Source organism: Macaca nemestrina, chromosome 8 (assembly GCF_043159975.1).
Source record: "Macaca nemestrina isolate mMacNem1 chromosome 8, mMacNem.hap1, whole genome shotgun sequence".
Lineage (NCBI taxonomy): Eukaryota > Metazoa > Chordata > Mammalia > Primates > Cercopithecidae > Macaca > Macaca nemestrina.
The window spans coordinates 9,642,801-9,670,125 of record NC_092132.1 but is presented as its reverse complement, the minus strand read 5'-3'; the positions used below and the strand labels follow the sequence as shown (position 1 = coordinate 9,670,125).

General features: G+C 40.7%; 1 protein-coding gene across 5 annotated transcripts in view; it reads left to right on the top strand.

Annotated features, from left to right (window-relative positions):
- Positions 1-25,680, top strand: part of LOC105488247 (KH RNA binding domain containing, signal transduction associated 3) — a 201,198-nt gene extending 175,518 nt beyond the window's left edge. For 4 of the 5 annotated variants that reach the window (XM_071067783.1, XM_011752145.2, XM_011752141.3 and 1 more), the window contains exons 8-11: positions 14,152-14,210; positions 16,085-16,234; positions 17,632-17,690; positions 25,389-25,680. In XM_071067783.1, coding sequence (XP_070923884.1) covers positions 14,152-14,210; positions 16,085-16,176 — 151 coding nt within the window. In that variant the 3' untranslated portion in view covers positions 16,177-16,234; positions 17,632-17,690; positions 25,389-25,680. The remainder of the gene's footprint in view (positions 1-14,151; positions 14,211-16,084; positions 16,235-17,631; positions 17,691-25,388) is intronic. The other variant, XM_071067784.1, reaches the window with a different exon arrangement.
- The last annotated feature ends 1,645 nt before the right edge of the window (positions 25,681-27,325 follow it).

Here is a 27,325-nt window from a genome sequence, read left to right as displayed (position 1 = left end):
GGAATACTGTGGGCAGTGGCAACGGTGGTCAGTATCTGTGTATCTAAACCTATCTAAACATAGAAAAGATACAGTAAAAATACGGTATAAAAAAAGGTGGTACACCTGTGTAAGGCACTTACCATGAATGGAGCTTGAAGGACCGGAAGTTGCCGTAGGTGAGTCAGTGAGGGGGTGGTGAGTGACTGTGAAGGCCTGGGACCGGAAGTTGCCGTAGGTGAGTCAGTGAGGGGGTGGTGAGTGACTGTGAAGGCCTGGGACATTGCTGTGCGCTACTGTAGACTTCATAGACATTGTATGCACAGGCTACGCTGCATGTATTAAAAAGTGTTTTTCGGCCGGGTGCAGTGGCTCACGCCTGTAATCCCAGCACTTTGGGAGGTCAAGGTGGGCGGATTGCCTGAGGTCAGTAGTTCAAGACCAGTCTGGCCAACATGGTGAAACCCCATCTCTACTAAAAATACAAAAAAATTAGCCAAGTGTGGTGGCATGTACCTGTAATCTCAGCTATTCAGGAGGCTGAGGTAGGGGAATTGCTTGAACTGGGGAGGTGGAGGTTGGGGTGAGCCAAGATCACGACACTGCACTCCAGCCTGGGCAACAGAGTGAGACTCCATCTCAAAAAAAAATGTTTCTTCAATAATAAATTAACAGCTTACTATAACTTTTTTACTTTATAAACTTTAATTTTTTAACTTTTTAACTCTTTCGTAACACTTAGCTTAAAACACAAACATATTGTACAACTGTGCAAAAATGTATCCTTATTTCATAAGCTCTTTCTGTTTTTAAACTAATTTTTTTTAACTTTTTAAACATTTTTGTTAAAAACTGAGACAGACACACACTACACCATGTCAGGATCATCTGCATCCTTATCTTCCACCTCCACATCTTGTGCCTCTGGAAGATCTTTAGGAACAGTAACATTCATGAAGCTGTCATCTCCTGGGATAAGGGTACCTTCTTCTGGTTACCTCCTGAAGGACCTGCCCGAGGCTGTTTTACAGATCAAGTAGAGATAACTAAAACAGCCTCAGGCAGGTCCTTCAGGAGGTAACCAGAAGTTATATTTTTTTCTTTTTAATAAGTAGAAGGAATATACTCTAAAGTAATGATAAGAAGTGTAATATGGTAAATAGAAAACCACTGGCATAGTCCTTTAATTTTATTTTCAAGTATGATGCACCGTACCTAATTGTATGTGCTAGACTTTTATATGACTGGCAGCACAATAGATTTGTTTACACCACTGTCACCAACACAAGTAATGCATTGCATTATGATGCTACCACGCTACAGCGATAGAAATATTTCAGCTCCATTATAATCTGAAGGGACTGCCCTGGTATATATGGTCTGGCATGGACTGAAACATCATTATGCGGTGCTTGATTGTTTATGTATACACATGCGCACACACTTCTCTACAAAACCCAATGCCAAAGTGTGAAAGAGTTCTCTCAACTCGCTGTCTTCGCTTGATCTTCTTTCACTTTCTCTTGAACTTGATCTTTTGGTCCCCACCCTGCTACTGAAACAGCTCTGTTCAGATCCTCAGTGACCTCCTCTGAGCACCTTTGCCACACTTGATGAGGGATCCGTCCTTCCTTCTGAAGAGTCTTAGGCCCTCACCATCTCGGAGCCTCTGGGCTCCTCTCTCTCTGGCTGGGTGTTCTCCATCTCTTGCTAGACCCTCCTCTTCTTGCCCTCTGCATTCTGGAGTCAAGGGGACTCACTCCTTTGACCTCTTCTCCATTCGCTCTCTTCTCAGTGGTCTCACTGTCTCATGGTTTTAACAACCAAGAGCAATGATCATGACTCCCAGATTTATGTCTGCAAGTCACACCTGTCTTCTGATCCCTGGATTCTCTTTCCAGCAGCCTCCTCTCCAGAGGGGGGTCTCTCAAACCTAACGTGTCCCAAATCAAACTCCTGATCTCTCCATGCCCTGAAAGCTGTTGCTGCTATCCTCTTCCCTTTCTCTGTAAATGACAATTCTGGTTTTTTCTTGGAACCAAGAAAAATTTCCCATTTTACTCAACCAGGATTTTAAACACACACACATAAGAAATGAAAGCCTCTCAGTGACCTGCATGACCCTACATGGTCCACCTGCCTTCTTACTGATTCTGTGGCCCTGTCTCTCCCTTGTCCTCTCTGCTCCATGTGCACTGCCTTCCTTTCTAGCCCTCAGCTGTACCAAGAATATATCCCCTGAAGGACTTTGACATTTAATAGTCCCTCTGCCCACAGTACTGTGCCCCCAGATAATATCTGCATATCTCCTCCAATTCCTTCAAATCTCAGCTCAGAGGATACCTTATTAGAGAGAGTTCTCTGACTACACCATAAAATAACAATCTTAGTTCAGTTCTTCCAATCTCTTAGCTGCTCTTCTTACTCTAAGTAGCACATATGATCATGCGACATATTATTTATACATATATATAAATGGTTTGTTGTCTGTCTTTCCCACTAAAGACAGCTCCCTGAAAGTAATGCATTTGTGTTGTTTCTTAAATGTTTTAAATAACTTGAATCCATGCATGAATGAATCAATGCATGCATGATATGATTGTCTCGTATTGTTTGATTTCATGCATGGCTACTGCCGAAGTTGGTAAGTGGCAGAACCAGGACTCGGCCTGGTCTCACTGGAGCAGTTGCTGTCTCTCCTGCACAGTGAGGCGTTCATGCCCTCACCTCCCACTGGGTGCTACAGAGATACTTAACAACAAGGCTGTGCTGCTGTGCACCCCAGTTTGCCTACAAATGCAAGGGTAAAATGGATAACTTTCTTCTAGAGCAATGGCAAGACTTAATAAGCCAGGTGAGTCCACTTTCCTTGTAGAATGTATAGAAATATCAGCTCATTTTAATGCCACAATAAGGTTCAGATTTTAATAGTCTCTGTTTTACAAAATAGAGTCTCTGTTTTACGAAGTACTATTAAATATTTAAATAAAACCAGTTTCGTTGTTTTTTAAATTACTAATTTATAAGAGGAAAGGATCTGTTTTCTCAGCTGTCATTTTAAAATTCTGTTTTGTCCCTGGGGGATAAATTTTCAGTTGTGATTTTTTTAAAGATTTTATTTTTCCCACAGTCCTAGATTCACAGCAAAATTGAGAGGAAGGCAAGATTTCCCATAGACACCCTGCCTCTACACTTGCACAGCCTCCCTATTATCCACATCTACCACCAAAGTGGTATGTTCGTTACAATCAGTGAACCTACATTGACACATGATCATCACCCAAAGTCCTTAGTTGACATTAGGGTTCACTGTTGGTGTTGTAGATTCTCTGGGTTAACACAAATGTATAATGTCATGTGTCCACCATTAGAGTATCACACAGAGTACTTTCACTGCCCTGGACATCCTCTGTGCTCTGCCCAGTCATTCCTCCCTCCCCTCAACCCCTGTCAGTTGATGACTCAGTTACATGTGTATACACTTGATATCAACCCATTTCTTAAAATAGGACTCTATTGTAAACTGGGGTTTTTTGTTAACTCTTAATTAAATGGGGAGCAGGAATGATTCCTCAAATTATTTTAAGTCCTACTTCCCACTGTTTTTCCCAAATCACATTTTATAGCTTGAGAAACGTGGTGAAATTATTTTTTAAGTTTGCCCTTGTTTTCTCTCCCCTGTCAGCACTGTGATGGATGTTCTCCTGAGCAGTGAAATGTCTAACAGTCAGGTTCACAATATCAACTCTGAAAGCTCTATAATTTAGAAAGCCAGACCTTCAATTTTTGTAAGCTGATAGGATTGCTGAGCTTTTCTCTTAGAGAGGGATTATCTGATTAAACTATAAATTTGGTTTGGCATTTTCAATGGAAAATTATTTAAATATTCCAATTATTGGCAAGTGAATGTGATTTTTAATTCCTAAAGAACATTATTTATTTGAAACTTGTTTGTTTCTCTTTTCTTACATGCTTGGCACTAGTAGATAAAACATGCTAGTTAGGGAACTGAAGCTATTCCCATGTTAAAACTGTTTGTAAGGATTTGAGGGTGATCTCTATATTTGCATTGCTGATGTGACATCCTAGTTCCTCTGACTTTTTGCTGTCTGCCCCAGAAGACAGAGCTTTGTAGTCATGGTATTATGTGAGATCTGAGACTAAGCATTTGTGACATTGGGCTCTGTCCTCTGGCTAACTAGTTAGTGAATACTTCCTCCCTTATTACTGCTGGACAAGGAGACAGTTTTCCAAATAAAAGAATCATTCTTCAGGCAAGCGTAATGCTCACTCTGCCGGCCTCCTAAAATTTACTGAAGCCATGTGTCCTAGGCCAGTGGTTCTGAAAGTTTTTGATCTCACCATCCCTGTATACTTCATGCTCTTAAAAACTAGTGAAGTACATTGGTGTGGTGTGGGGAAAAAAATTACTGAGAGCCACAACATGCTTTAGTGTATGTGGTTTATATATATTAATATTTATTACATTAGAAATTAAAACAGAAACATTTAAAAATATTTATCAGTCATTAAATGTGACAACCCATTGCTTGTAAATATAATCTGTTTTTATGAAATATCTCTATTTCCTTAAAAAAATGGTAAAAATTGTGGCTTCTCATTTATGCTTCTGCATTCCTTCTGATGTGGTATGTTGTTGTGATTGAAGTAGTTGGAACAACACATATGTAGCTGGAAAGGGGAAAGTAGCCTTTTCAAATAATAGTTGCTATTCTTCTTTGATAGTACATCAAAACTTGGCAGGTAGTAGTGTTTGTTTGTTTGTTTGCTTGTTTGTGTGTTTTTGAGACGGAGTCTCGCTCATTGCCTAGGCTGGAGTGCAATGGCGCGACCTCGGCTCACCGCAACCTCTGCCTCCCGGGTTCAAGTGATTCTCTTGCCTCAGCCTCCTGAGTAGCTGGGATTACAGGCATGCACCACCATGCCTGGCTAATTTTGTATTTTTAGTAGAGATGGGGCTTCACCACATTAGCCAGACTGGTCTCCAACTCCCAACCTCAGGTGATCCACCTGCCTCAGTCTCCCAAAATGCTGGGATTACAGGCGTGAGCCACCGTGCCCAGCCCAGCAGGTAGTAGTTTCTTAAAGAATAGTTGTAATGTAGACTGTAAAACCATACCAGTAATCTTTTCATACTCTGTTACATTAAAATATCTTGGTCTCCATACACTTGATGGGTTTTTTGGCATCATGCATGGATCATTTGAAAACTGTCACTTCGCTAAGTTATGCGTATCTTCACAGTGCTGTGATACATTTCATTAGGCAATATCAAAACAGTCATATTATCACCACTGATCTCACAGAGATAAGTATTGACTTTGCCATCAGTTTACAGTAGCAAATACTGGTTTTCCAAAATTGCAGTTTCTACTGGAATGCTCAAATTCTGTCATTGGTAACCAAAACTGTCGGTTGTTTTCCTTAAGGTGACAGTTGAAAATGTGAACCAGATACCCAAGTCTGAGTAAGCCTAGTTCATTGCTGTGAGTTATTTCAGGTAACAATGATGTTTATGGAAAAGGCAGCTAGTTGACCTCACAATGTAAGGAATGGCCTCAGGTGCTTTTCCTTGAGATCACCCTTGTACTTCAGTGTGCCCCAGAATTGCTTTCAAGAGCACTTTTCCCATCATCATACAGAAGTTAAGATGTGTCTTTAATAGTTGAGATTTAATAAAATTAGTAAACATTTACTTCATCAAGGACATTCTTAAGTGAAAATGCCTTAAAGAAAAAGAATTATCATGCAGCTTGGTGCCACTGCCTTGACTTTTGGTCAATCACCAACAATTTTACCCATCACATAAAAGTTCGGTACAGTGGGCCGGGCGCGGTGGCTCAAGCCTGTAATCCCAGCACTTTGGGAGGCCGAGACGGGCGGATCACGAGGTCAGGAGTTCGAGACCATCCTGGCTAACACGGTGAAACCCCGTCTCTACTAAAAAAAATACAAAAAACTAGCCGGGCGAGGTGGCGAGCGCCTGTAGTCCCAGCTACTCGGGAGGCTGAGGCAGGAGAATGGCGTAAACCCAGGAGGCGGAGCTTGCAGTGAGCAGAGATCCGGCCACCGCACTCCAGCCTGGGTGACAGAGCGAGACTCCGTCTCAAAAAAAAAAAAAAAAAAGGTTCGGTACAGTGAAAAAGACAAGTAACATCTTAGTGTTATTCTGAAAACATTTTGACTTGATGAAACCCTGAAAGAGTTCATAGGTCACACTTTAGAAACCACTACCCTAGGCTATTTTGAAAAGTAAGATGCAGTAATGCTGTGGGAGAGGTGGACTTATGATGGATCCAGCAGCAAGAGAAGAATAAAGCAAACTGTCTGAAACATTTGACACCTCACGCAGCCTTCCCATCAAGGGACTGTCCTCACATTGTAAGCCCCTTGAGGGCAGAAATAGCATCATTGCCTCTAGTCCCATGGACAGCAGTCTGTGCATGCGAGGGACACCCCCACAGATGGGCTGAGCTTTTGCCTCACTCATCAGAACTGGCCCCGTCTGGCCTCGGAATTCTCAGGGTAAGAGGGACAGGCTAACAGTAATGTATTTACTCTGAACACATTTAACAAAACAAGACGAGAATGAAGTTACTGCTGTCTCTTTTCCCAGATTAAATGACAGTAGCCATAGCAGTGGCATTGCCCCAGTGGGAGCACTAGTGAACAAGACCAAGGAAAAGCCAAAATTCAGCAAAGTTGTAGTCAGGTGACTGGACTTTGGCTGTAACTCCTTTTTTCACCCAACTTGCACAACCTAATTGTGGAACATATTATTCAATACCTTCCTGGGGAAATATTGTTAAATGTTATAAAAGAACTATTGGATAAGTAAGGCTCTTATTGAAAGCAGACTGGAAATTTTTTAGTCATTTATCTTAAAGGAATTTAAAATCTTCAGTTATGTATGATAATGTGAAAACAAGAGTAGTCCCAAATTTTATTTTAAATATTACTTTTCATTTATTTTGCTTTATTTATAAAAAATTCCTAATGGTTAGTAGAAGAATTAAAGTCTCCTTCTAAATAGAAAGGAAATACTAAACTAGGTCAGTCTAGAGCAATTACCTGGATTATGCATGTCTCTTTCTATTTTTCCAATCTCATAATAAGCATTTAGTAGGTGTTAGCTAAAGTCTTAAATTTTATCATAACAATTACAGATACAATTTTCCTTAAAGGAATGGGGCAAAATAATCAAGAAAAATTTTTGCATTAAATTTAAATAGTGCAGAACTTAGTAATGTGACTTCCGAAGGAATTTACTACCCCTTCGCCCACTCCCCCCAGATTGTCACAGACATGACAACAAAATATTATTATTACAGATGAGTCATTGAGACATGGACAAAGTTTGCAGTCCCATTGTTTGTATGAGTCATTCATGGATCTCTTTTGGAATGCTGCTGCGTGCTAGGTGTCAGCACTGTCCAGAACAAATATGAATGAGGTGTCATTCCTGTCTTCTGTCTCAGTTTTCTTTCCTGTAAAATTAAATAATATGTCTACCTCAAATAATATGTTTTGAGAATTAAAAGATTATCTAAGTGCATTGTAAACTAAAAAGGACTTTTAAAAAACAGTAGATTGAATCAAGAAGATGGACTAAGTGCCTATACCTGATCCACCCACCCCTCCTTTTTAAAATCCCATGAAGTGACAGAAACAAGTTTTGAAAGATTCCTGAGAAAGAGGAAGTAGATGAAACCAAACCTCTGAAAAAAACACAATCGGACGAAACCCCATTTGAGAGAAGGGTGCTGGAATGGTAGAGTGGCTTAGGGAAGATGTAACCAAACCACACCAATGGCTATAAAGGATAGAAAGAGGCTCAGGGTTTTCTCAGAACTGATTGAAGAGCTGCCTGTGAAACAGCAAGGCTGGTCTGCTCTGCCTCCAACTCAGTGGTTCTGAGTGCAGGGTAATGGTGTTGGATCCCCGAGTAAAGCTGTAACAATGTGAGGCCAAACCTCGGGTAGTCCCACCCTCTGGAGGACCCAGGAGCCCCCAGAGACAAAGCATACGTTACTGGCACATCCCACCCAATAGTATATTGTGTCCTTCTCCATAGCCACCAGAAGAATCCTATTTTAAATAAGGGGTAGCTTTTACAGACAAGCAAACTGAGAACCTCAAAAGCAAAAACTAACACATATCTAAAATTTACAAAGCATTTAAAAAACGTCATATTTAACAAACTGGAAAACACCTTGAGTAAACAGCTCACAGAATAGAAGATGATTATAAAATAAGTGACTAAATCTTAGATGGATAGGAAGACATAGCGTTCAGTTATAGAGTTGGGAATTTAGAAGTTAGTAGATGGCTTGCCGGGTGCCATGGCTCACGCCTGTAATCCCAGCACTTTGGGAGGCCCAGGCAGGCACATCACGAGGTCAGGAGATCAAGACCATCCTGGCCAACATGGTGAAACCCCTGTCTCTACTAAAAATACAAAAATTAGCTGGGCATGGTGGCACGCGCCTGTAGTCCCAGCTACTTGGACGGCTGAGGCAGGAGAATCGCTTGAACCCGGGAGGCAGAGGTTGCAGTGAGCCAAGAGCGCGCCACTGCACTCCAGCCTGGAACGGAGAGAGAGAGCGAGACTCCGTCTCGAAAAAAAAAAAAAGAAGAAGAAGTAGCTAGTGAGGTAGGAAGCAAACCAGGAAGTATAACATCCTGGGAGCAAACCGAAGAAAGTTTATCAAGGAAGAGATGTAGTGATCAACTATGTCAGATAGTTACTGATCGGTCACATAACGTGTGGATGAGCACTGACCATTGAATTTAGCAACTTGAAGTTCAATGGTTAACTTGATAAGGGATAAAAAGTTTAAGAGGAATAATGGTGATGATTGCAATGAAGTTGAAAGGCTAACTGGTATAATCCTAGAAACTGAAAGAGAGGAAATCATAGAGAGTGGGATATATGAAGTTGAAGACTGAAGTGATTGCTAATGGCAAGATCCTAGAGTGCAACGTGGAGGGGATGGCTAAAGGAGGCCGGGTCAGTGGACAAGAGGAGCCAGAAAGTTGAGAGGCCTTCATGTTTGAAGGGTCATCTTCCCATATGCTGACATCACCAGGACTCAGGACAGTGATGCTGTTTAGAGATTGAAAGCTGGGTGTTTGTTCAGAGGAGTGAAGCACGATGGTCTGGAAATGGCAGAGGTGTCTGTACCTTAGGGGCGGGAGGGGTTAGCCAAAAAAAGGAAAAATACTCTCCTTTCCTCTAGGCCCATTGTATTCAGCCATTTTTGCAGTTGCTGTGAAGAAGTGCCTGAGGCTTGGTAATTTGTAATGAAAAGAGGTTTAATTGGCTTACAGTTCTGCAGGCTGTACAGGGCCTCAGGGAGCTGTTACTCATGGCAGAAGGCCAAGTGAGTGGGAGCAGAGAAAGAAGGGGGTGGCGCCACAGGCTTTTCAACAACCACATCTTGTGAACTGAGCAAGAACTCACTTATCACCAAGGGGATGGTGCTAAACCATTCATGAGGGGTCTGCCCCCATGATCCAGTCACCTCCCACCAAGCTCCACCTCCAACACCCTCCAACACGGGGGATTACATTTCCGCATGAGATTTGCAGGGGCACAAACATCAAACCACATCACCCAGTGACATCTCCGCTGTAGGAGTTCAAGAAAAAAGTGGAGAGGGTTGCTGGGGAAGAATTGTCATTAGAGGTAAATGAAGTTTTCATTGAGCAAGAAACTTTCAAAGAAGAGATCGAGACTATATAAGGGATTTTTGCTAGTGATGGCCTAATGTGTTTCTTGCCCATTCTCATATTTGGCCTAATGTGTTTTCTTGCCTGTTATCAATGTTAAAAGTTGTATCCATAAATGAAGAGATTTTTAGTGTTTTTCTCCTTTGCCATATATTGGGTTTTTAGTTTATCCTTGGGAAATAGGATACGTCTTTGGTTAATAGACATTTGAGGTAGACGAAATGAAATGCTGCGAAAGCAATTCAGACGGAACTGACAGGTATGAGAATGGGACCCAGCTGCTCCCAGCTCCTCGGCTTGATGACAGTCTTGCAATAAATAATCAGAAACTGGGTGAAATGATAGCAAATGTCAGTTTTAAAGTTTTCACTTGTCAAAACTAAGATTGTCTTATCACCAAACCATTGCAGGACCTAATCATGCTACCTTTTACCTTCCGTGCACTGAAAAACATTCTCTACCCTCATTTTTATTATGCTGAACTATGTTATAGCACCTCACAGTAAATTTCCAGTCTATGGTTATGTTCACTACTGCTCACTTCATTTAATAAAGGAGGTTTAGTTTGGTCAGAAATGAGTTGTTAACCCTTCTCTTTATTAGTCGCAGGATCTGTCATTTACAGTTCCAAGTTAAACAATCAGGAACTATCTCAGTCAAGGAAATCCCTTTCCATGTTATGGTGAGGTTACTCATTTATCTGTGCAACAGAGATAAAATTCTCAAGAACATCAAGGTTGTATTTGCCTTAGGAGCCATTACGATCTAACTTCTGACCCTTGGAAAAAAGACTGAGGTTCATTTAATTTAGTGCTGAGTTTCCAAGAAGCATTTGCCAATTTATTTTCAACAAAATGAGAAATTATGTTGACTACGGTGGGGCGAGATGCTGTGAAAGAGCCATGGAGGATGTTAGAGCTGCCAGGAGACCTGAGCAGCGTCTAGACCAGCCCCTGATTTGGCAGATGCACAGGAAGACCCCCACATGGAAGCCGCCCTCCCAGGGTGGCACCGCGGGTGGAGGCCCAGGCCTGGACTGACAGCTGACAGACATTTTTGTCAACAGCTTTAATTGAGTCTCAATTTCAGTTCTCAAGACAAGAGAAATATTCTGTTAATACTTTAATAGCATTCTCATATTTAAAGCTATCATAAGTTAAGCAGGAAAGCAGTGTTTTTTTCTTTTGTTGTTAGTTTCTGCTGGTTTATTATCTTTTTGAATATAAAAATTGATCTGTTCTTTTTCAGTTAGTCCTCCTCTTCTCACCATAACTGTATATTATTCTGTGAGGGAAAATTGGGACTACAGAAAGGAAACCAGAGAGAGACTAAGGCAGTCCCAGATCACTATGATCATGTGGCAGCATGTTTCATGTGGGCCCGGCTTCTGTTTCTGAGCACGAGGAAGGATCATTAAAGCCCGAGGGAGGGCAAACAAGAGAAATTCTGGAAGAGCAAAAGGCCAAGCCAAAGTGGGAACCAATCCGATAAGGTGGCCACCCGTGGTGAGCAAAAGCCACCTGTAGCATTTGTGTTCAGCACATGGCAGTGGTAGTGTTCGGAGCTTTGAGTGTAGGTGCTGCCACTTATAAGTTATGTGACCCTGGGCAGATGGCTCAGCTTGGGCCTCAGCTGCCTCGTCTGTAAAAGCATAGAGTTTTTTTAGATTAGGTGAGCTCGTGCGCGTGAGAAGTTGTCAGTAGGGCAGTGGTGTGGCTCTCAATAGCTGCATTCCTCTCACACTCCTTTTCCTTCTAAATTGTTTTAGGAATGCCAGCCCTCAATTTGAAGACCATGTTTTAAAACTCTATAGCTACATGTACCTCTGTGGAAAAATTGCACATTGCTAGTTGGTATATTAGGTCAGCTATAGTAGGGACTATTCTGTAATGTGTTAAGCCAGCGGAGCTTAACACAGCACATTTCAGATAACTTATTTTATACAGAGAGCTCAAATCAACCACCATGTTACACTGCATTTAATTAACTTGTAAGGGTATGATTAAGCCAGGATAACAAAGTGGGGCCTATGTTCTACGTGTAGAAGAAGTATTTTATCCTAAGGAATATTCTGGTCCAGGCATTTGTCTTTTATTTATTTATTTATTTTTCTGTGATGGAGTTTCGTTCTGTCGCCAGGCTGGAGTGCAGTGGCATGATCTCAGCTCACTGCAACCTCCGCCTCCTGGGTTCAAGCGATTCCCCTGCCTCAGCATCCTGAGTAGCTGGGACTACAGGTGCCACCATGTCCAGCTAATTTATATTTATATATATATATAGAGAGAGAGAGAGAGAGATATAATATATATATAAAATATATATATATATATATTTAGTAGAGACGGGGTTTCACCATGTTGGCCAGGATGGTCTCTATCTTCTGACTTGAGCCTGCCAAAGTGCTAGGATTACAGGCGTGAGCCACCGCACCCAGCCCAGTGCAGGCATTTTTCATCAATACTTACTATATTTGTTTGAACTGCTTGTAGACACCTACATTTTTCAACCTGTTTCCTGCCTCTGCTTTGCATATACTGTTTCTTCTGCCTGGAAGACCTTTGCTGTCATTGCCTCTGTCCATTCCTTCTCCACCTGTCTTCACCTTCACCCTCCTGTTCCTTCAGAACACGATGCAAGCACTGCATGCTCCAAGAAGCCATTGGTGACACACTGGAGTGATGGAGGTGCCCTTTCTCCGTATACCCACTTAACATATGTAATGTGAGGGTCTCCTCCAGGCCAGAAGGGTGAGAACCAGGACATGCTGTCGTGGGAAACCAGCCTCACTCAGGGAGACTAGCAGGGTTCTCTTTGGAAGTGGCATTTAGGTTCAGGGCTTGAGTTGGAAGTAGCCTGGAGGAGAGGAGAGAAGGGCCTTCTAAGGGCAGAAGGAGTAGCAAATGTAAAAACTTATGCTCATATTTTGAGAGAAAAAGGAACATAGCTCCATTGCTTACACTTTTCTCATAGGAATGGCCATGCTGCGCTGTAGTCATTGAATGTGATGATTAGTCTCTGGTGTCATTTTCCTGAGAAGGAAGACGTTGGGAAAAAGTCCGTGTGGGTGTGACCACAAGTCTGGCCTGTGTAGGCAAAGAGATTCAGCTATACCATTCTCCATGCAATTTAGGCTGACTTCTTAGCTCTTCTGGTCTGCGGTGTCCTTACCTGTCAAATGGGTATGGCAGTTTTACTCTCTGAGGCTGGGGGTGATGTGGGATCGCAGTGACTGGTGTTCAGTCGGCATTCACAGCATGCATCTGTGCTCCTCAGACTGTGACTTCCCTAGGTGTTAAACAGCTGAGCTGGATCGTTTTCCGTTTTGATTAGAAACCTCTTTATTGTATGAAATTGGGAGAATGTGGATGTTTCTTTTCATGACAGTCTAAGATAACAAATTCAGGATGGTTGTTTCCCTACAAAATTAAGTCAAGTGGGAAAGAGGAAAGCCTGAGAGGGTCCGTGGAAACTCTTTCTCAGATACACAGAATGGTTATGGCTTAGTAATCTAGACTTTTCACAAGTCTGTTCCTGTAAAAAATTATTCCTAGTTCAAATATATTGTATAGCTCTGTAGGCTGTTTTGCATCATCTGCAAAATGGCAGTGGTAACTCTTCTCTCTCGCTGTCAGTGATGGCCCCTTCCTCGTGCTCTCTCAGGGATGTTGTACATTGGAACGTGGATTTGCCTGTACTTTGGAAAGATCCTTGGCCTCGTGTAACCAGACTTGTGACAAGATTGCAGAGATCCATTTCTCTGCTCTCCTGTCCCATGTGGCCATGGCTGCTGAGTCACCTTTCCTTTTCCTGGCAGTTTCTGGATGGTGATGCAGCAGTGCCGATGAAAGAAAACATTTCATCTGGGCATTTGTTTTTAATGTATTATAAGGTACAGCACCCACAATTCATGCAGCACCAAGTTCTCTGGTAGACGAGGGTGTAAGAAGAAATAAAGTCTTTGCCTTCTGTAAACATCCCATCTATTGGAAAGGAAGTGTTTACCTCCTCCCCCACTCCCACGGTGCCTTGCACAGGCCCAGCCCTAGCTCTTGGCACACTGGGCTAGAATTGTCCAAGCACATCCTCCCTCTCTGCAGACTCCCAGTCTTCCCAGGTCAGGTCCTGTCTTTGTATTCCCTCATGCACTTTTAGGCACTTACCGTGTGTTGGGTGGCCAATTGTTGTGGTTAAAATGTCAAAACATATTTATTCATTAAAATTAGGGAGCTAGACAAGGGGCCTTTGATAATCCTAAAGTTAACACTTCCGCTTTAGAACTTTGTGATCTCGGTTGGACTTCCTTTGAATGTTCAGTCCTGCCCTTCATTAGTTGTCTTTAAGTTTTACAGTACTTTATTGAATACTGTTGAAACTCACAGCCAGATGATTTTGTCCTTTGTTTTGTTTTGTTCACTGCAGTGGTGCTGATTACTATGATTACGGACATGGACTCAGTGAGGAGACTTACGATTCCTACGGTGAGTGACTGGCCAGAGCATGTGAAGAGAGGGAGGAGAGGTGGCCATAGAAAGACCATAAAGATCTTAATGGGAAGAGATATTTATAAGGACATTTGGACTCTGAAACAGCAGCTTCCTGTCAATTCGTTTGTGCATATCTAGCTATTTTTAGAGGCTTCTTTATTATTTAAATATTTAAAGAGGACTAAAGACTTGGCAAAGATTGCATGAATCCAGATTCTGAACTTCAATTTTATGTTTGGGTTGATTGTCGTGTGCTGATTTTCTCACAGAGTAGTTTTTCAAACTGCAGACACTTGATAGCTGGGTCTTTTTGAAGTGTCTTTGTTTCTTGACAGCGAAGGGAAATGAAGCAATTGAGACTACAGCTATGAAGTGATTCTCCCACCTTCATCTTTATATTTTAATTCATTTCCAATCTCAAACCCTCTGAAAAAGATTACACTGGGAGTCATTTCATAAAGGTTACAAAGCACTGAACCAAGGAGGAGATACAGGGTCTGTAAGCTTTACAGGACGGCAGCTAAACCCCTCTTAATTCAGTGGAGCCGGTAGAGATGCTGGGGACTTCATGTCCAAAGTCTCACTATGCAGAAGGATGACAGGTTTAATTAAAAGAATTGGCGGCAGCAACATAGCAGTAGTAAGAAGAGCCTTTGCCGCAGGGCAAGGAGATCAGAGAACGTGAAGCTTCAATCAGTTGCAAAGCTCTGATGAATCCCTGGACCTGGTGCAAGTGTATCAGGATTGTGGTTAAAGGATGTTAGGACATTTCTCTTAACAGAACTGAAAATCCATTTTCCGGTGTTAAACCTTTTGAAGTGCATTTTGTTGTATCACCTGCCCGAAGCTGTGATGATGGCACCTTGGATTTGTTTTTTGTTGTTGTTGTTTTCTGGTTATCCGCAACAAACACTTAAGAGAAATATGTTGGTTTGCTGAATGCAGGCTACTTAAATTGATGCAAGTTAGCTTGAGGGAATGATGTTGATTACATGTTTTGTATCAAAAGAAGAGGTCATTTTAAGCATTTTTCCTTCACAGCTTTTTAAATTGGTCTCTGTGGACACATGGCTTTTAAATTGCTGTATGTTGCAGCAGGGATGTTAACTGTTTGATGTCAAAGACTTATAGATATCTCATTAAAAGTTATCTTCAGGCTGAACAGGTGTTTAATTTCAGGAGATAAAGGTGATAGAATGTCCTTGGTTATTAATACCATTGTCCAGTACGGATTTAGCATTATGATGAATGAAATCTGACATTATGTCGTTAAATTTATTTCATATTCGTAAAGTGTTATTGAGAAGTGAAGTTCAACCCAATGCAACTTTCCTTCAGTCTTTCGGTGAAAGCGCCTATGAAAAGTGAGATCATGTTTCCCTTTCTCAGTCTGCCCCTTCCCATTTTGCTCTCCAGTTTTCTTCTCCTTTGTCTTCACAGATGTGCATCTATGTTTTTTCTTTGTTTTTACTGTTGGAAAACATCTAAGTGATCCTTTTCCTGTTCTCTTTTTCACTCATAAATGTCCAGATGTTTAGCAAAAGGCAATTCTCTTTGCTACTTGAACTTGTAAACTGTTATTAAATCAGTAACGGAAAGGAAAGTCCTTGCAAAGTTGGTTGCCGTTTCACATACAAGAACCGTTTTTCTTCTCATGCTGACAAATTTTGCAAGTGAGATGATTATTTTTCCTTGTGTTTGTAATTTATTTAAGTAAATTCCTTGTTTGTTTTTCTTTTCAGTACACCAGGGGTATATATTTTCAATATGACATGTACCTTTGGTTCAGGGCTAAGTTAGAGTCTGAAAAATGAAGCCTGTGGGATTCGTGGCAGCGATCTAATTGTGGTTCATCTTACTGATTGTAGGACAAGAAGAGTGGACTAACTCAAGACACAAGGCACCTTCAGCGAGGACAGCAAAGGGCGTCTACAGAGACCAGCCATATGGCAGATACTGATTGTACTGTCTGATGTTGTGAAATAGCCAATCTCCACCAGTCCTGTATACTGTTCAAAGTAATTTTTTTCTATGAACAATCCCTTTTTAAATAAATCAAAATGCTTAAAATCTGAATGGATGGAACTTAAAACTACTTTGTTGAAACATCAACCTGGGCAGAAAAAAAAAAAAAAAGACATGTAAAATTTTGTTATTTCCAGTCTGTATATGAAAAAATAGGTCATCAAAAGGAAAAAAAAATAACTTTGATTAACTAGTGTTAAACAAAAAATAGGTTTACTAAATATGTTAATCTATTCTTTTAACATAAGCCTCACCTTTCATTTTAAAGGTTTCCATAGAATTTAGTTATTTGATCTTTCAGCCATATGCTAGTTTTTTTTTCTCTTGCCAACATGCGTAAAAAGGGAAGCCAATTACAAGTGCTAATAATGTGGTATTCTTTTGTAACTCAAGTCTTGAAATGTTCTGTAGTGTTAAGCAAAGTCTCCTCTTGCTTGATACTAAATAAACTTTTGAAAGAAATTTTGTGTGTGTGAGCTAACAATTTCATGGGTTTTTTTTATTTAAAAAGGCCTTCATAAATAGTTGTAAACAGGGAAAGAATTCATTTAACAATGCTTGTCATAAAAGGGTCACACTAAACATTGTACAACTTATTTTAAAAATGGTATAAAATTAAATGTACCATTATATACTCACCATAGACTTAAATGCTGTTTAAAGAGTCCAAATGGTATCGAGCTGCTTGAGTGGCACGTTAAACTACGCAAAACCAAATCTTGTTTAAAAACTGGTTTTAAAATAACTACTGGATTTTCTGAAAAAGATGTGATCAGTTTTCATCTTGTTGAGCGTTTTTTCACTAGTGCAACTTTGGATTTTTTATGAGAATTTTGGTACCTTAATGAACACCTCGCTCCATGCTGGAAGCACTAAGCACAAAGCTTTTAAAGACTTTCTGGCTTGACTAATTGAGGTCGCACTCGCCAAGGCTGAGGATGTGTAACCCTTAAACGGTCTTCATTTTCAAAGGTAAATAAATCAAATAAGATTTTTAATCTCACTTAATTTATCTTAATATAACTAATAAAACCAGGGAGATTACAACTTAGCAAGTTTCATTATCCATTTTAGAAAAGTTTTAAGATCACCTAAATTCTCATTTTAAAAAGTTTAATTTGTTTTAGTAATCTAAAAAGCCTTAGTTTAGTCAGTTTAATTGGGGCCAATTACTCCCTATTAAACAACTGTAAAACCTCATAACTAGTTATTTGTAATACAGTATTTGGTTAGTAATTGAGGGCACTTCTTAAAACTGACAAATATTTAATAAAGTTATTCTTTAATCATTAAGCTTTTTTAATTGTAGATTACGTAAAATGTTTAATTTTTATTTCTTGGGGGATTTTTTTCTCTTTATTTTGAGTAAAAAGGTCTTTTCTTTTGTTAGGAAATGTCAGCCATCTTGGAATGTCACAGGAACTGGTTGAACACCTGAAGCAAACAAAGGTAAGTTTGCCTTTTTGTTCCAATTATCCTGAACTGTGTGGAAGATGAAGACAATTTCACGCTTATCTGAAGTCACATGGAAAATTTCCCCTGCTGATTTCCTAGTACAACACCAGTGATTATGTCAGATTAACTCCAAAAGTCAGAAAAGAAGCTTCCTGAATGTAAACAAGTCAGGCCCAGGAAGCTTCATTATAAGCGGCAGAGATTGGAGGCTCAAGTTCATCCTGGTATTTAAGTATTCAGATTACTTTCTTCAGAAAATATCTAGCAGTCTAGTCAATAGCATGAAAAAAATTTTCCAGATTATTCAGTAAAAAGAGCAGTTTGCCAAACTTAATATATAATATCTCAATTTTTGTTTTCTATGTGCATGCATAGGCAAAAAAAATTACACAAATATGCTGGAAATTTTTGACAGTATTTCTCTTAGTCTTGTGGAAGCATGGTTTTCTGTGCTTCGGAATTTTGTCTCTGTTTTTACTTCTTCTTGGTTTTTTTTCTAAAGCATCAAAAAATACTACTTAGGCCATGATCTTCCAGAGGGTCTTACTTTTTCAGTGTTTGTATTTGAGCTCTGCCAGTAACTGTGACTTTGGGCAAGTCTCACTTTCTCTATCAGTTCAGTGAAAACGATGCTTATCCCATGCACTTGTTAGAATTAAGATAATATCGTCAGAGTGTTTTGTAAGCTGAAAGTGATACAATCATGTAAAGTTTAATTGTCAAAGTTGTATTTACATATTTAATATCTATGAAAAATATATGACCTTGGTTTTCCCTAATAGCCAAAATTAGCCTGAAATAATTAAATTACTTTTAGAAAGAAAATAATTCTCATCATTTTTGTGGACCAAACTAAGTTTATTGTATTTTCTTTATGTTTGTCTGTTTGGATTTTTGTTGTTGTTTGTTTTTCTCTTACACGGAATGAGAATGTGATGTCCACTGCATCTCTGTAGTGTGTGATGTTACTGAAGTTTTTCACAACTTTTTTCTTTATTAAATAATTTTTTAAGGAGTTGGCATATAGAATAATAAATCCAGAATTATGGAGAGGTAGAGGGTCAATCCTCAGGTGCTCTTCAGAGTTAATTAATAGGAAATACTGTACAATTTTATACTTCTTGTCATTTTTTCAAAGCATCCATAACTTTATCAGACTGTAAAAAGGGATTGTGATCCAGAAAGGTCCAGATCACTATCAGACAGGAACTTTCCCACTCGGCCTTCGAGATCTTCTCTTATCTGGCTGATGCTCCACCAGACCTGATTTTTTTCTGTTTCCATGGGAAGACCCTGCTATAGATAAGCCTGTCTTCTCATGTCTCTAAGAGCACATTTCATTGTTCCCGAATTGCTTCCTTCTCACCTTTGTTTTTGCCCCCGTGGAATTCATTTATTTTCTCATATGACAGCATCCATGGAACATGAGCTCCATACTGGGCACAACAGGGGCACTGGTCATACAAAGACTGATAAGACATGGAACCCTGTATTCAAATACTGCAAAACCAAATGGAGGTGACAGCCCATAACACACAACTTGCTGTCGCCTGTATCTTTGCATGAAGAAATCATACCCGTCCTTCAGAACTCAGCCCCATGCCCTCTCTTCCATGGTGTCCTTACCAGTTAAATCAGGCTGTGATCCCTCTGCCCTCTCTAAAGAGCACACTTGGTTTATATTTCCTTATTTTACTATTGGTATCATATGACTTACATTGGTTGTAAGTTGCCATAACAGCCAAGCATGTGCTTATCACTTTCTGTAAATTATTTTATTGAATCCTCACAGCCATAAGAAGGTGTCATCTACATTTTAAAAAAGGAAGAAATTTAAGCTTCAGGAGGTGAATTTCACGCTTATGTTGCTCATGTACCTTATAACTGGTAGAGCCCCGATTTGAACCGATTGACTTTAATCCAGAGTCTTTGATCTTGACCATGTTGTTACAGTGTCATTCTTTATATTACAGTGGCTCCTCCATTAGATTCAAGGCTCTTTAAGAGAAGGAGCCTTTAATTTTTGTTACCTTGTTTCCCAGAGAGTATCTCACACAAGGCTGAGCATCGTGAATGGTAACTGCCCCTTTCTCTCTCTCTTCCCTGCCCCTGCCCCAGATTCCTTCATGGAGTCTTTCACTGGTTTAGGTTCTGAATCTTCTTGTCTCAGGTATTCCAAGTCAAATCAGTATCAGTATTTACTCGGATATATCTCCTGAACACCTGCTGTGTTGCAGATGGCAGGAAGACAGTGATTAAGGACATCATTGTTGTCCTTGCAAGTGCCACACTCTACTGGGGAAACGGACAGAGACAACGTCTGCAGAGCTCTGACAGAGATACACGTGCTTTCTAGGCACATGGAAGGGAGATGTGTCACCCCGGCAGATTCGTCAGAGGTCACAGAAGGGGCCCGTAGAGATATTAAGACCAGTAGAAGATAACCACACAGGGCAGGTCCTCTCGGAGCATCCATACTTCTGCTCTGCCCTTCACCCACTTTGTGACCTTGAGTCAGTGACTTAACCTCTCTAAACAGGAGTCCAAACTGCAGGTTCCCCAGACAGTCGTGATACCTACCTTAGTATTGCTGTGAAGATTAAAAGCATGCCTGGCACAAATAAAGGTTAACAAATAAAAATAAACTCATTGGTTGCTGTATGTAAATATTTGCCATTATAAGAAAACATGATCATTGAGGAAACTTCAGGTATATTAGATCATTAGAGAAAGTAAGAGATGATGCTGGCTGGGTAGGAAAGGGACATGTAATGAAGGGTCTTGTAGGTTCTGCTAAGAAGCACAAATTCAGTGCAACCATTTTCAAGTGTAGTATCCTCTTTGCCTTTAAGCTTGACTTACTCCATTCCCTTGGGCAGATAGTGCCTCATTTAGTCTGTGTTCCAAAAAGAACTCTACAAACTTCTGTTTCCACTGGTTAGTGATTTTATAGCCAATCCGTGCCTTAAAAAATAGGTGCTCTCACTTTTTCATCCTCTTGTAACCATCTCTTCACATAGTTATTTGACAGTGTAAGGTTTTAGTAAGTGAATGGCATTGTCAGTGGTGATCAAGATGATTCCTGACAGGCAATGTTAGGAACGGTCAGCCCAGACCCAAAAAAACCCACACAATCGTGTGAACAGCACTACAATTTAGATAGTCTAGCTCTCTTGTTTAACTCAAAATTAAAGACTCTGGTCACTGTATACAGAGACAAGTTCCAGAATTTAAAACTAATGATTTGAAGAAAAAATAAAACTGTAGAGTCAAAAGTTAAATGAAAATATGAGACGTTTTATAGAATATGTGATAAATTTAAGAAATAAAGTGTATTGTTTTCTTCCAAACATTATCTACTATTTATATTGATATTCAGTGTTTTGTAGGGATAGAAAGGAAAAATTCCATACTTATTTTTAAAAAACAATCTATTTTATGCCTGATTCTATTTCTGATTGGGAAAGACTGCAGATCATTTTTCAGTCTGAATTTCACCCTCCCTTATCGATGGAAAATCCTGTCCGGTTGAAGTTGATTCTGACTGACATTCCTGTTTCAAGAATCTCTGTTGTATATTTTAGTGATTAGCACCCATTGCTGAAATCATTTTTCAGATCTTAATGTGATGAGTCCTTCAGTGACTTTCAGGATAAAACTCAGCCTCCTTGGCTCTGAACATCAAGCCCGGTGTGATTCTGCTGCTGGCCTCCCCAGCCGCCTGGAGCACAGCATGCTCTGACCCCACCCCACTGTGGTCCAGCGCTGATAGACTGAAAACCATCTAGAGCTTTCCTGTCAGTGCCATTCTCCGCCCGAAGTCACAGTTCCTTACCCCACTCAAATAAATGAACACAAATGAATGAACACAACTCTCACCCAGCTCTTGGTCTAGCTAGTTGTTGCTGGCCTATCCAGACTTCCCAGTGGAACTTGAAGCATCCCCTCACCCTGGAGGCCCTCCCTAGCCCGCCATGTTCGCAGCTCTTCTGTGGACCCTCGTCTTACTCTATGAATTCTGCAGTACAGTATCCTGAGATTGGCTGTTGACCCTCCTTTCCTCCCACCAGATTGTCAACATCTTTAGTGCAGTTACCCTGTCTCACGCCTAGTAAGTGATAAATGAACAAGCCATCGGATGTCTGAGTGAATAAAGTGGATGTGGTAGCTCGGTGGCTGATAGTACAGGACGATGTACGAGGTCTGTTTGGCCTTATTAGATTAAGTTAGTCATCCTTACGTTTGAGGAGAACTTACCAGGTTATTTTTTTTTTTTTTTTTTTTTTTTGAGACGGAGTCTCACGCTGTTGCCCAGGCTGGAGTGCAGTGGCGCGATCTCGGCTCACTGCAAGCTCCGCCTCCCGGGTTCCCGCCATTCTCCTGCCTCAGCCTCCTGAGTAGCTGGGACTACAGGCGCCCGCCACCGCGCCCGGCTCATTTTTTGTATTTTTAGTAGAGACGGGGTTTCACTGTGGTCTCGATCTCCTGACCTTGTGATCCGCCCGCCTCGGCCTCCCAAAGTGCTGGGATTACAGGCTTGAGCCACCGCGCCCGGCACTTACCAGGTTATTAAGTTCTGTCCTGTGTGTTTATCTCATCTGAACCACCGCTGGCAGGATTTACGGTGTCTGCTACCTAACACAGTTCCTAGTACCTAACAGACAGTCAAAACAAAGAGATAGAATAAACAAACAGGTACCACTGTGAAGTGTGCAGGGATGGTGGTGTTATCCTGAGGCTAGATTTCTGTTCTGCTTGTCGGTGGGTTTTTCTCCCTGACTGCAAGACTTGGAAGTTCCTTAAAGATAGAATAACCATGTCTTATTGGACTTGTACTTCTAAATACTAGCACACTGCCTGGCACATAGACATAGTGGGAACTGACAAGGTGTTCGGTGGGGAATGAACGAGTGAACAAATGAACCTATAATTCTTGAAACACTAACACTGAGCACTTTTCGGTACAGACAGTCGCTAATACATGTTCAGTAGAAACTGTACTTCAGATTTTGAATACGTATCTTTTCTGCAGCTAGCCATAGCAGTATGATACTCTTGCAATGCCAGGCACTGGCAGTGAGCCATTTTGTTTTTCACTTTGAGTACAGCATTCAGAAATTACTTGAGATATCAAACTTTATTATAAAATAGGCCTTGTGTTCGATGATTCAGCCCAACCATATGCAATGTTTAAGGTAGGCTAAGCTAAGCTATGATGTTTGGTAGGTTAAGTGTATCGTGTACATTTCCAACTTAATGTTTTTGACTTACAACGGGTTTACAGGACATAACCCCATCCTAAGATGAGGAGCATTCGTATTCATTTGTTTTCTTAGTGGAAGTGTGATGTTTCTCTAATCATTAGATTGTTTTCAGTGATGAATGTGAAGTTGGAAAACCAAAATATGTCCTTTATTGAGTCGGTAATACATGTGCTTGGTACAAAATATACACACACAGTGGTCTTAATTCCCACCTTTACCCCCACACACCCACAGGCAACTCTCTGTAATGATTTTCCTGTATCTTTCCCGAGATAGTCTGTGCATAAGTAAAGCATTTTTTTAAAATTATCACTATTTTTTACATAGAAAACATTATACCATTTTTCTCCCCCTCGTTTTACTTTGAAGTATGTCTTAGAGCTCATTTTCTGTTATTTTATACTAGAAAGTTACCTTTTTCTTTGTATTGGCTGAATAATATTTCTATGAAAGAGCCATAATCCAAACAACTACTGACAGAGATATAGTTAGTTTCTAACATTTTGCTCCCATTAAAGACAATGCAAGAAGCCATGTCTATAAACATCTGTGGAATGAATTGTTGAAGTAGACTTACTGGGATTTTATAGATGTTTCCCATAGAGATCATGGTGCATTTTAATATGCTTTTGTAAAAGAAACCTATCTAAATGCTGTATGTTTGCATTATGATCTACAAGATTAGCTCCTGTGGCCACTCCAGAAACTCATCTGCCCGAAAGTTGGTTTAAAATGGTCTTCTATACCCAGCATGACGTCTGGCATGTGGCAGGCTGGCTACTTGTGCGATTTAGCAAGGAGATGCAGGGCGTGCTGGGTCCAGTAAGGACACCTCCTGGACACTGGTCTGCGTCTTACGGGGAGAGCTGAAAGTCCTGTGACCCTTCCTCAGACTCCTGCTGGTCTCCTCGCATTCCTGGGGCTTATTTACATCAGCAAGTGTATTGTTAAGGGCTGGCCCATGGTGGGGCAGGCTTTGTGGGACTATGGTAGCCACACCAGGGTAGCAGGAGAGGCCTACAGGCTCTCTGAGGAAACAGACAGGATCTCCCCTGCACGGGCATTGCCCACCCTCTCCCCTTCTCTGGTTATCCAGATCCTGCCATTTCTTCAAGATCTTGTCTCTCTCAGCCAGAAGAACCTTCTCTTCTCTCCCCATGAGAACCCTGGCTGAGGGGACTCGATTGGCAGATGTCTCATTCTGACCTGCTGGTTGACAGTTTGGAGCTGTGTAAATGTCCTTCATCCCTAGTATGCTCCTGGAGGGTCACAGGTGTGTCTGTCAAATTTCATAAACCTTAAAGCATTCAGCACAAGCCATTCAAGAAATATTTATTGGTTGATGAAAGCAGTGCCCTCATCAGTAGATTTACTGTATTCAATGTGTAACTAAAAGATTCGCCTTTCAATCACAGTTTGCATCTGATTGATCCTGCCAGTGCTGATGCTTTATGCAGGTGACACGGAGCTGCCCACTGTGTCCCTGGCGCTGTGCAGTAATAAAAGGCTAGAGAAGGGCAGAGATGGTGCAGAGGAGAAAGAGATGAACTTGCTCCGAGGACAAAGGAAGAAATAAAATCTGGACTTTTGAAAGTCGAAATCTTGCAAGCCAGGAAGGGAGGAGAAAATGTTAAGACATAATAAGCTAATACAGGTGGGAGAGGAGGGTGTCAACCAAGACATGAAATGGCATCATTTGTTTTGGGAACATATAAGCAGCTGCTGGAATATAACGTGCTGGGAGAGAAATGAAAGAGATGCCTCTGGAGACATAGGAGGGGGCTGGGTCCTGTGGAGCCGTCAGCGGTGTCCTGAGTTGTTTTCAGCACACTTTGTGGTATTGAGCAGTTACCTAGGGCCTGGGACGTGTGACAGAGCCATGAGAAGTCAACATCACCACAGTGGCCATTTCTCCACTGCGATTGGGTGTTTTGTTTGTTTGTTTTTCTGATCACCAGCCAGTTTTTTAAATAACAGTTTTGTTTCGTATAGCACATCAAAAAAGGTTCTTTGGAGTTAGGTAATAAAATTTAAAATATATCTGAAAGTTCAGTCTCTTATCAGGTGACAAGAATGCAAGGACTCTGCCAGGCGTGGACCCCTAGGAACTTATAGGTTAATATTTGAGATTTTATGTAAAACAAGGCGTTACCATTCTGAAATCACTCCATAAATACCATAATGGATAGTAGTGTAATCATCATTAAACCATCATTAAAAGTTAATCATTCATCTGTCTTTACTTAACACAAATATTTTATGTCCTTAATGTGAATGATTCTGTTTTGCATTGTTTTCCATAAACATCCTTATTTCTATTAAGTGTCTACTTGCCTGTGTCCTCTAAACGCTGCCATTCCCAAAAGAGCATATGGTTATTATTAATTTCTTGATATATACAAATATATTTCATTTTCCTCTCTTTCAGGAACTTTCCTTCTGTTTATGGACTGCTTAAGAATAGTCAACTCACCAACGTGCCTAGTCAGTAAATGAATCCACTTGGGAACTTGAAAAACATCTTAATTAATTTTTTGTTTGCATCATTTTGTGTTCTGTGACTTGTTTTTATTATATGGTATGCTTTTAATTTGGAGAACCTACTTTTTTGAAAAAAGGAAAGAAAATCTATCTTATTTTGTTGTCTCCCAATAACAAAAAGAGAATGATTTGTATAGTAGTTAATAAAGGCTGCCTATTGAAATCCCTTCTACTTTAAACCTAGAAAAACAAAGTCTTGTTATTTCAGCACAGCTCTAAATTGTGTACACTTGAAAACCGTGTACAGCTGCAACTCACTGCAAGAAGTCAAGATTCTACACATATTCCACATTTGAAAATGATTTATCCATCTCAGTTATGGACCAATAAATATGAAAGCATTATGCAAAAAGTATTCTGTCACATAAAAGGTTAATTATAAAGGCTTCTGCAGGAAGCAGAGTGGCACGGTCAGAATAGAAACGTGATTTTCATGCCTCAGTGTAATTTGTTATGGAACACAAAGGTCGTAATCCCTGTGGACAGTATTATTCTGTTCATTCTCTTTTCATCATTTACTAGTGCATTGTGATTTTAATTCAATATGCCCTGGGAGGATGCGTTTTATTTCTTCTGTTAGAAGCTCGCGCAACATGTTCCCTGGACTTGGAATTTCAAGAACTGTCTTGCACATTGTTAAATTGTCACTTTCTTGCCTCAAAGACACATTTTTTTGAGGCATTCACTTTTTACAGCATGCCATGTTTGGAGCATTGTGTTAACCACAGAATGACTTCAAATAGCTTAGCTTTTTCTTATCCTCATATGCATCCTAAGACATAATTCTTTTGTACCTTTTAAATGTGTCCAGTACACACTTCCCCATCTCAGAAACGCATGGAATACAAGCCTGTGTGTTCGAGCAGTGGCTCTCTGCAGCGAGTGGGCATGCGAGAGGGAAGGGTGTGTGTCTATCATGAGGGCGAGCTCAGGGGGGCTACAGACAGCGGGGGAGCAGCTTTGGGCACCCTTTGGTTCAGAGTTAATTTTAAACAAATAAGAACTTTAGAACATAAGCCAGACTACGGTAAACAGAAAAGAATTTGAACCTTCTTTTTGCTTGCATCCTTTTTACCTGCTGAATCACTAATACAAATCACAAATCTACCAGCAAAATCCCATGGATTCAAACCTTCTGGCTTACCTTCTCTCTGTCCCCTTCTCCTTGATCCCATTCCTACAACCTTAATTTTGGCTTATTTTACTGCCTACATTATTTAATTCATGAAGCACATTATTGAGAACTTAACTGCTGGGTACTGTCTTACATATTAGAGAGAGAGCAGAGAAAAAAAAACAGAGGGGGTCTTACCCTGGAGAAGTTTAGATCCCCATGGGAGGGACAGGCCACACACCACGAGAATATCAGGTGCTGATGGAGCCATGGAGAAAATTAGACCGTGGTAACAGGAAGAGGGGCTAGACTTTAGTTTGAGTAGGCAAGGTAAACATTTTAGCAGGGACCATAAAAAGTAAAGAACTAAGCTCCATCAAGAGACTAGCAAGTGCAGAGGTCCTGAGGTGGGAGCATGCTTGGGCACTTGAGGACCAGCAGCAAGAATGCCAGAGGAGAAGTAATGGAGTGAGCAAGGGACAAAGAATTAAATTAAATCAGTGGGCTGGTTGGAGGCCAGAGAATAAAGGGCCAATGTTGAGCTTTAATGGGAGCTGTTGGGCAGATGGGAGGAGGAATTGACAAGCACAGGACTAGTGTGATCCAATGTGTATTTTAACAGAACCACTCTGGCAATGTCTGAGAATAGGCTATGGGGCAAGGTGGAGAGACCCATTGAAGGCCACTGCTATGAACGTAAGAAGGAATGC